This window comes from Salvia splendens, chromosome 14 (assembly GCF_004379255.2).
Source record: "Salvia splendens isolate huo1 chromosome 14, SspV2, whole genome shotgun sequence".
NCBI classification, from domain to species: Eukaryota; Viridiplantae; Streptophyta; class Magnoliopsida; order Lamiales; family Lamiaceae; genus Salvia; species Salvia splendens.
In genome coordinates, this window is record NC_056045.1 from 11,716,335 (window position 1) to 11,727,441 (window position 11,107).

The window sequence follows — 11,107 nt, forward strand, 5'->3', positions numbered from 1 at the left end:
AGTTTTGATGAAAAAAAGTCCAAGTTAAAGCTTTATAATGGGAAGAAAATTCATATCAGTGAAGAGGATGTCGAGCTAGTGTATGGTTTTCCAAGAGGTGACATAATTTACTACAGAGATAAGTGGAAAACTCATGCACCTTTCATGAGAGAGATAGCCAGGAAATGTTAACCATAAAACTGTTGAAGAGCTTATGCAGATGGTGGAGGAGGATTCTAGTTCAAGAGAATGTTCATGGTTCTTTTAGAATCAGCTTTGATTGAGACATCAACGTGTAGAACGATCAAATCTAAGATTGGGCATATAATTGAAGATCTGGACAATGTGAGAAATTTCAACTGGTGTTTGTATACAATGTCTGTTCTCAAGCTTGGAATGGAAAACTAGTTAAAAACAGAGAAGAATGCTTTTGCAAGACCACTTCCCTTCCTTTTGGTATGTTTTACATTTTTCATTATATATTGGTAACAGTTAACATGATTATATTAGGTTGTATGTGTAGTTGATATAGGTTGTAATTGTTGTTGATATAGTTTGTATATGTAGTTGAAAAAGTATGTACAACAGTTGACATAGCTTGTGTGTGCAGTTGACACTATATGTAGCATAGTTGACATAATAGTATTATTTATTTATATGCCTTATATATAGTTGACATTGTATGTCCACTAGTTGACATGTCTTGTAATTTTTGTTGACATGGTTTGTATGTTTAGTTGACATAGTATGTACTATAGTTGACATAACTTGTATTAGTTATTTAAGTGACTTGCATATAGAGTTGACACTATACACTAGTAATTGACATGCATTTTTTCCCTCTTTGGCACATGTTCATGCATTATGATCATACAATACATGTCGATTGACAGCAAATCAAATTTAAAAACAAATAACAAAATGTCAATAAACTGTATGAAATGTCAACAACTAAAAAATAACACTTATAATTCACATATCAATAGCCAGAATATCAAATGTCAATAACTCGTATTAAAATGTCAACTACTCGTATCAAATTGTCATTCTCTAATAAAATGGCGGAAAAAAGGTTGTGTCAAATTCATTACAAAACCCTCTTCCTCAAAAGCAGAGTTAAGTCATTAACTTCTCTCCCAACTACTCTCACATAAATCGGTTGACATTAGAGGATGTCTATTGACATAGGGGTGTTGACATTTTATACAATAGCTATTGACATAGTGTGTGTATGCTTGTTTAAATGGATGTTGACATAGTCATATTTATATTTTATACATTAGTATTAACATAATTATAATAATATACCTGTGGTTGCTATAAACAATGTATACTTATTATTGAGATGATATTGTATACTATTTAAATACTATATGCTTGAGGTTTCTGACTTTTGAACTTAGTAGTATGTAATATATGTCTAATATCAATCAGTTCAACAACTTGTATTGAAATGTCAACAACGCAAAAACAATTCTAATAATTAAAAAAGAACAACTATTTTCTCTTAATTTTTTTATTTAAAACAAGTTCTGGTATCATGATCATACAATACATGTCAATAGCTTTCATATCAAATGTCAACAACTTATATAAAAATGTCAACAACTTGTCAATAGCCTGCACATCAAATGTCAACAACTTATAGCAAAATGTCAACAGCAGGTCAATAGCTTGTATATAAAATGTCAACGACTTGTATAAAGTGTCAACAACTCAAAAACAATTATTGTAATTTATAAAAAACAACTATTTTTTCTTATTTTTTTTTATTTGACACAAGTTCTGGAATCATGATTATACAATACATGTCAATAGCCTGCACATCAAATGTCAACAACTTATAGCAAAATGTCAACAACCAGTCAATAGCTTGTATATTAAAATGTCAACATAGTCGTATGTAGTATATATCAAATGTCAATCAGTTCAACAACTTGTATTAAAATGTCAACAACTCAAAAACAATTCTTGCAATTAAAAACTAACAACTATTTTTCTTAATTTTTTTTTATTCTGGCATCATGATCATACAACACATGTCAATAGCCTGCATATCAAATGTCAACAACTTATAGAAAAATGTCAACAGTTTGTCAACAACTTGTATAAAGTGTCAACAACTCAAAAACAATTCTTGCAATTAAAAACTAACAACTATTTTATCTTAGTTTTTTTATTTGACACAAGTTCTGGCATCATGATCATAAAACACATGTCAATAGCCTGCATATCAAATGTCAACAACTTATAACAAAATGTCAACAACTTGTATATCAAATGTCAACAGCTTGTCAACAACTTGTATATAGTGTCAACAACTCAAAAACAATTCTTGTAATTTAAAAACAACTATTTTATCTTAATTTTTTTATTTGACACAAGTTCTGGCATCATGATCATACAATACATGTCAATATCTTGCATATCAAATGTCAACAACATGTCAACAACTTGTATAAAGTTTCAACAACTCAAAAAACAAATCTTATAATTAAAAAAGAACAAGTGTTTTTTTCTTTTTTTCCTCTTTACCACAAGTTCTGGCATGATGATCATACAATACATGTCGATAGAGAGCAAAATCAAATATCAACAACCAATAAGAAAATGTCAATAACTTGTAGTATATGTCAACAACTAAAAAACAACTTTGATTATTAAAAAAGAAAAATTATGTCTTCTTTTTGCCACAACTTCTGGCATTATGATCATCACTTTATGACACTTTCCACAATGCCTATAGGGTTAATTTGTTTTTTCTTGCTTTCTTTATGCTCGACTTAATCTTGCTTTTCTTGTCACTTGCACCTCCCTTTGTACCAACCACATCTAGAGCATGTGCAATTATTTCTGCAGGTACAACAACACCATATATGTTCTTGATTGGATCATTTTTATCAACTGACGACGATCCAACTCCAGTAGTGCCATTAGTAAAAATTTGAGGACCAATACCCGCAAGCACATTATCCAAACCAATCAGATGATTTTTATTCCTAAAAGTGCATTGATATAGACAAAAGTAACGTCCATGACACCTGTTACAAATCTGTAGTTTGTCATCTTTGTTAGAACCTGCAAACATATAACATGTCAATAGTCTATATAAGTTATGTGAACAGTAAATATGTAACATGTCAACAACCTATATAGTTTATGTCAACAAAACTGAAATATACAAAACAAGAGTCTTTTGTTAGATACATTTTTCAGATAAAAAAACCCATGTCAACAACCTATATAAGATATGTCAACAGCCTATACAACATATGCCAAATAAACTGAAATATAGTAAATAGTTCACATACCTTTTTCAGACGCACTTTCATCACTCGTGAGACCATGAACTGCCTTCAGTAATTCACTTTTCAGCCACAGGTTACCAACATATTTTTCTAGAATATTGTTGACATCTTTGTTTCGAGGGACGAAAAAAAGGTGGTTGCATAGATAACCACACCTTACAAATAGTTTACACTCACACTCATATGACTCAACCTCTATATCTTGTGTAACTGTGAAGGTATTCTTTCTAGCATCAGAAACTTTAAAGACCTCGATGTTCTCCAAAGTGGACATGCTAATCATCCGACAACTCTTATCAGCCTCAGAAATTAATTCTTTTACTACTCTAAACATCCTATCAGTGTATACAGATGCCAATTGGTTCTCAAATGCTAAATCAGTGACATATTTTGGATAGATTATAGAATCATAATAGTCAAGCCTTTGAGTTTGATTCCTTTGAGCATCAATGGCATTATTATACTGAAGAGTGAAGTCAGCAAAATTAAACAACGGGTTCGAGTACCTCTTAAAAAAACTGTTTTCAGATTCTGAAAAAGATGTTGTCCTCACCAAAGAACCCATAAGAACATCTCTAAAGTAGGCTGGGATCCACAAATGTCTAATAGCAAACATGTCCTTAAACCATAAGTTATTGACATTTGGTATGCAGGCTATTGACATGTATTGTATGATCATGATGTCAGAACTTGTGTCAAATAAAAAAATTAAGATAAAATAGTTGTTATTTTTTAATTACAAGAATTGTTTTTGAGTTGTTGACACTTTATACAAGTTGTTGACAAGCTGTTGACATTTTACTATAAGTTGTTGACATTTGAAATGCAGGCTATTGACAAGTGTTGTATGATCCTTATGCCAGAACTTGTGTTAAATAAAAAAATTAAGATAAAATAGTTGTTTTTTTTAAATTACAAGAATTGTTTTTGAGTTGTTGACACTAAATACAAGTTGTTGACAAGCCGTTGACATTTGATATATAAGTTGTTGACATTTGATATGTAGACTATTGACATGTATTTTATGATCATGATACCAGAACTTGTGTCAAATAAAAAAATTAAGATAAAATAGTTGTTAGTTTTTAATTGCAAGAATTGTTTTTGAGTTGTTGACACTTTATACAAGTTGTTGACATTTTAATATAAGTTGTTGAACTGATTAACATTTGATATATATTACATACTGGTATGTTGATATTTTTATATACTCGATATTGACAAGTTGTTGACATTTTTATATAAGTTGTTAACATCTGATATGAAAGCTATTGACATGTACCGTACACTTGTTTCAAATAAAAAAATTAAGAGAAAATACTTGTTCTTTTTTAATTATAAGAATTGATTTTGCGTTATTGACATTTCAATACAAGTTGTTGAACTGATTGGCATTTGATATATATTACATACTGCTAAGTTCAAAGGTCAGAAACCACAATAGTTGTTTTAAAACCCATCCAAAAAATAAGTTAACATCAAACATCAATTCAATTATACACAATATCATGTCAATAACAAGTATACCCTGTTGACAACAAGTGCATGTGTATTATTAAAATTATGTCAATAGATAAAGTACATAATAAATCAATGTCAATAACAAGTATATCCCATATATAGCAAGCACAATTATCTGGTTACTATTATGTCAATAATTAAATTTCATAATGTCAATATGACTATGTTAACATCGATTCTAATCAGTATACACTATGTCAATATTATGCAATATCATATCTATGTCAATATTATGCAATATCATGTCAATAAAAAGTATATCCTATTTAAAACAATCACCTTTATCTTGTTACTATTATGCCAATAGTTAAAGTTTATAATGTCAATATGAGTATGTCAACAACAATCCAAACAAGCATACACTATGTCAACAGTATACAATATCATGTCGATGACAAGTATATGTCGTTTATAGAAAACACAAGTATATTATTATAACTATGTCAATAGATATTGTATAAAATGTCAATAATCTTATAAATTTAAACAAATCCTTAACTGAAAGGAGATGCTTGTTCTCTTTCTTTTTTTTCCAGCTGCGATGTTCGATTCCACCTTCTTCCATTGCTAATCAACAAAAAAATCAGCAGAAATCGAATTCATAAGAAAACAAATCCAGATGTGTTTTAAAACACTAAAATTGAAGCAATATACTTAAAATTTGAATCAATTTCTTAACCTGAAGAAGTCGCTTCAACGTTTTTTGTTGTTTCGCCGTTGACCGCCGATTTGGACTGCGTTTTTCCGGTGACAATTGGCGCTTCAGCCGATTCTCTTGTATTTTGTTCTTCGATCCTCATTATTAACACTTATACATGTAGAAAACTTACCTTGTAGGTCTAGGGTTAGGAGATGAATAAAAATGTTTGATTGATTTATGAAGATTTGCAGAATTGTATAAGACTACCTGGGAGACAAATGAATGTAAATGTTCGAGAGATTTAGAGAAGGGTTTTGAATATGATTTAAAATGAAACTTTTATTTTTCCGCCATTTTAGAAATGAAATGACAATAATACCCCCCTAGTTGACATAATCTACTTGCAGTTGACATTTCGAAAATGTTGTGGATGAGTAGCTGAAAATGCATCTCAATTCTCAATTAAGCTAAAAAATCTCAACCTAATAGGAGCCCCCTATATATATATATATATATATAGGGGTGCGTTAAAATGATAACCATATTTATGGTGATAACCTAATAACCTATCATTTTATGGGTCAAAAATATTATTTTTACTAAAAATGATATTTATACACTATAAAATGATATTTTTTCAGCATGCATAGAATGATACTTTTAATCCATAAATGATATTCTATTTTATAAAATGATATATTTCGTCCATAGAATGATAGATTATTAGGTTATCATCATAAATATGAGTTATCATATGATCACATTCCTATATATATATATATATATATATATATATATATATATATATATATATATATATAAAGGGTTTTGATCTATGCAAAACTAGATTTAAATACAGAAACGCAGAACAATATCATACGTAGGGCACTTTTAGGTCGTAGTTAGTTAATTTTTAGGTCATGCTAACAAAGCAATTTTAGGTCATATTATAATATTTTGGTTTAATGTCATGCTAAGATCATTTTAGGTCATGCTTTGTTAGCATGACCTAAAAATTAACTAACTATGACTTAAAAGTGTCCTACGTATGATATTGTTCTGCGTTTCTGTATTTAAATCTAGTTTTGTATAGATCAAACCCATATATATATAGGGGTATTCATTTCATTTTTGTATCTTTTGTTCTTTGTTCTTTTAATCTCAGCCCCACGATTTTGTCATCCGACGGTTAGATTGGTGCCACGTGTCATTTAATAATGCAGATTTTCAGTTGAATAATGCACACCGACTAATAATGCACCATTATAGTGTAATAATGCAGATATTCAGTTGAATAATGCACACCGACTAATAATGCACCATTATAGTGTAATAATATAAAGGATCTAATGGATGAATAGGTGAATAATATATCTCTTAAAATATGATAGACAAAACTCACTCACAGGCACACGAATGGGTTTCGCGACCGCGGCGAGGGGGTACATGGTTGGATAACCCCCTCCATCACTTGTATGGAGAATAGCTAGAAAACAATAGCTTGCAACACGAACTTATCTCGTCTCGTCCCTGAAACCACCCAAAATTTCAAATGATACTACCTCCGTATTTTAAAAATAGAAAATGGCACGGGTTTTAGTGTACAATTGGTAAAGTAAGAGAGAAAAATTAGTAAAGTAAGAAAGAGAATGAAAAAAATGAATAAAGTAACAGAGAAAAAGAGAAAAGGTAGTGTTAGTGGATTGTGAGGTCCATGTCAAAAAATAGAAAGATTCTAAAGTTTCTATTTTTAAGAGACGATCCAAAATGGAAATAGTTTCTATTTTTAAAATACGGAGGTAGTAGTTAGTAAAAAGAAATAATGATTATAAAAATAAAATTAATTCGACCAATTTCAATCATTTATCTCAAACGGAAATCAAGTAACACCACTATTACAAAAGTTGTGGGCTTCCATATGATGAATGCAATTTGAATAAAGTATACGTTATGCTTAGTGGAATTTAATCATATGAAAATTCTAAATATTTTACAAACTCTAAATTATGATCTGAATTGTTAGAAAATATTAACAGATGACAAAATAATAGCAACAAAAAATGTCAACACAGTGTCAACCGGTTGTTGTTGTGTTGACATTGTGTTGACACGGTATTGAAATTATGTTGACACTGTATTAATATCAAAATCACTAATGAACTAAAAGTCCTTATAGACCATGTTGGTTTTGGCCTCAGGCAGTCTTAAGGCATAAAAGTACTTCAAGACTAATTGGTTTTCCATTTGGTGTCTTGTTAGGCAACCTGATGTTCCATTACTAATGAACTTTGGTTCTCTTGTGTTCTGAAATACCTTGTAGGCTGTGATGTAGTCCAAAGGTGGAGAATGTTGAATATTGGACTCCATTGTTGGGATTGGGATGATATTATATTAAGCCCAATGTAAATTAAATGTAGGCCCAAAGCTTGCTAAGGCCCGTTTATTTATTGACTTACTCTCCCTCTCCGATGGCCGCCACGTGTGCACTCCACGCAGATCATTAACCTGGACCGTTGGATTAAGGATTGTGTTTGTTGAGAGTGTTAAGTCTCTCCGTCTCCTTCACTTCCTTCTAATTCAGTCTATTCTCTCTTTCTCTCTTTTGTGATATGCTCTGCCTTCTCTCTACACTCTCTCTCTTCTCACTACGGTTGTCGCCGGTCATCTTCTCCGATCTTCTATTTCCACCGACGATTCTCCGGTTTAGAGAGATCTAACGGTTGATCTTGAGTTTAGGTTAATGATTCGGTTTCCTTCAAGATCTGATCTTAAATCTGACTCATTAGTTAGATATGTGTGTGTGATAAGGCTCGTTTCATGCTTGTATTATGTGCTAAAACTACACCAAATTCTGTAATCTAACGTCCAATTGTGAGTCAGGTGTGTGTGAAAGTCCGCCACATTTAGATATTTAATGGACCAACTGCGCGGACGAGCAGACCAAGGAGAAGGAGTTGTTTTGCTGCATAAACTGATCAAGACAGAGCAATTGGCAGCGGCAAGAGCACGCGGTTAGGAGATGAAGCGTTACACAAGAAAGATCCCCAAAGACAGAAGGGCAAGAGAGACTTTTCGAAGGGTAGTTTCCTTAGGGATCAAGACCTCACGCCTTCCTATAAATGAAAGATAAGGAGGAAGGAGGTAGCACTCATTGGACTTCAGCTCTCTCCTAGGGCTAAAATGGGGGCTCCCAACACTCCACACTCCTGATTTCTGTCACACACACTTGGTTTCTTAGTTTAGTTTTAGTTTTAGTAGTGGTTGGGTGTTGGTACTTTCACTCTTAGTATTTCATGTTTCTTAGTTTAGTTTTAGTTTTAGTAGTGGTTGGGTGTTGGTACTTTCACTCTTAGTATTTCAGCTATGTAATTCCGTCCTGAGAAAGGGCGATGATACAATTTCTATTTTATGTTCATGCTTGCTACTTCTGGTTTAAGTTTTTCATTCTGTTATGGACTCTGATGCTTTTGATGCAGTAAATTTGATGCTATGGTTTTTGCTAATCTTGAATGTGTTCTATTTACCATGCATGATCTCTCTATGTAACCTTTGGTTTTCGACCTGTGAGCAGTTCTTAGTTAAGTAATTTTGCTTTTGTTTGATTTGTTGAATCGGAGCTTTTGGTTTATAAATTTCGTTTGGTTACGAAGAAATCTTGGATGGAATGCTTTAGGACGTTTAGATCTGGTCGTTGTAGAATGAAGTTGTAGATCTAATGGTTGAATTTTGGTTTCTGTATGATTATGAGTCGATTAGTTTGTTCACGTGTTTGTCATCTTTCTTAGCATGGATCTAGAGTCGTGAGTTAAATTTTGCAAGTTTGTTCATTATGCCTAGTTAGTTATGATGGAGGTTTCTGCGGATGTGATTCACTCTGTTTTTGAATTGATTGTGTGAGGAAGATGAGTTTGTTAGTAAAGTTTCGCTTTATCGAACGTTTTGCAGAGCTCTGACACCAGCTCACTTTTGTTCTGTTTGGCTATTTCAGGAAACCATCGTACGAGTTCCCCAGTTAAGTTAGCTTAGTTGACCAGTCTAGTTCAGTTAATCTCTCAGTTTATTTAGACCCTTAGTAATCTCAACTTAACCCACTTTTAAAGCGTGACAGCAACCATCCCCAATATGTCCTCAACAAATGTAGAGCAAATCTTCTCTTTGGGATTCGACTCTTACTTCCCTTTACTAGTTAATAGTATTGTGGGTTAAGGTTTTTTGAAAGCCCCTGAGTTCCTCCGTTCGCATGTCCACAAAACAAGAGTAGGTTGAAATAAGTTGATAAGATGGGTTCTCCACTGGGACCGTTCATGGGACACGTGCAAAGTGACAGAAGACATCGTTCAACTAGATCCATTGGATACTCCGCTTTGATCAATCTGCAACAATCAGCCCACACTTCAGTTGGCGCGATGGACTAACGACAAGAACAAGAAAAGGAACAAGGAGAGAAGCAACTTTCAGTGTGATTGGTGATGTTCTTGAGAGTTCTGGTGTTGTGAGGCTGAGATCTAAGGGGGTCGTGTTGATTTGCATGTTGAATAGGCCGTGGTGTGCGGTAGTCGGTGAGATCTAGGGTTACTGATCTCTTATGGTTTAATCTGTTCGACGGCGCTACCTTTGTGACAATCGGTTGAGATTTGGGGAGGTCCAAGGCCTAGTGCAGTCATTACTGTGACCTTAGCCATATCTTCCAAAATCTCTTATTTCTTCTTGTTTTTTCCTTTTGGTTTTAGACTCTTCGGAGTCTTATCCTGTGGTTCTAACAATTCTTCTTAGTGTGCAGGTATCAATCAGTGGAAGCTTATGGTTCTAGTCTGGTTGAGAATGTGAACGTAGCTAGGGCTCTGATTGTTATTTCTTGTACTTGAATAATTGTTATCTTGTTTCTTGAACCATGATGGTCTGATCCCTACACTTCATTTAACTATTCAGGAGTCTCACTTTTTTATTCATAGTCATTTCTTGTTTTCATTTATTTATTTATTTATTTGGAATCTAGTCAAATTACTTTTTTTATTTAATTAAAATACCATATTCATTAAAATAACATATTCACTTGCAAATGAATATTAATTAAAATTTTAAATTAATATTCAAATTAAATTCAGTTGGTTTGAAAAATTACAGACTATAAAATACTCTCTCAAACATTGCATAATTTTACTTCTCTATTGGGAAGGATTATACACCACATTTATAATTTTTAACTAGTTCACGGATCTGACTTTAAGTGCATCATTGCAAAATTATACTTTTATTTTATTTTAAAGATAAATTTAAAAAATAAAATTAATGATATATACTATATCCGTCCCTTGAAAATAGAAACTATTTCAGTTTGGATCGTCCCTTAAAAATAGATACGGAGTACTCTCTAAATTTTCTATATTAGGACATGGATAACACAATTCACTAACACTACTTATATTACTTTTTCTCTCTTATTTTACCAATTCTATCTCTTTTATTTTACCAATTGCACAACCTAATCCGTGTAGCTTTGAAATTTTCTATTTTCTGAGACGAAAGTAGTATAATAGTATCTGTTAAATTTTAAAATAGGATAAAACGAAACATAGTCACTGGCACTCAATTTTAAAGTATGCCAATATAAATACATTACATTAGAAAAAATGTGAGAAAAAAAAAATAAGAGCCCTAA

General features: G+C 32.1%; 1 protein-coding gene across 1 annotated transcript; it reads right to left on the bottom strand.

The window, feature by feature from the left end:
• Positions 1 to 2,719: 2,719 nt before the first annotated feature.
• Positions 2,720 to 3,951, bottom strand: LOC121764192 (protein FAR1-RELATED SEQUENCE 1-like). The gene is made up of 2 exons (XM_042160249.1): positions 3,291 to 3,951; positions 2,720 to 3,057 (listed from the first exon to the last, which is right to left on the bottom strand). Exons 1-2 carry the CDS (start codon positions 3,949 to 3,951, stop codon positions 2,720 to 2,722), a joined length of 999 nt encoding a protein of 332 aa, XP_042016183.1.
• Between the last annotated feature and the right edge of the window lie 7,156 nt (positions 3,952 to 11,107).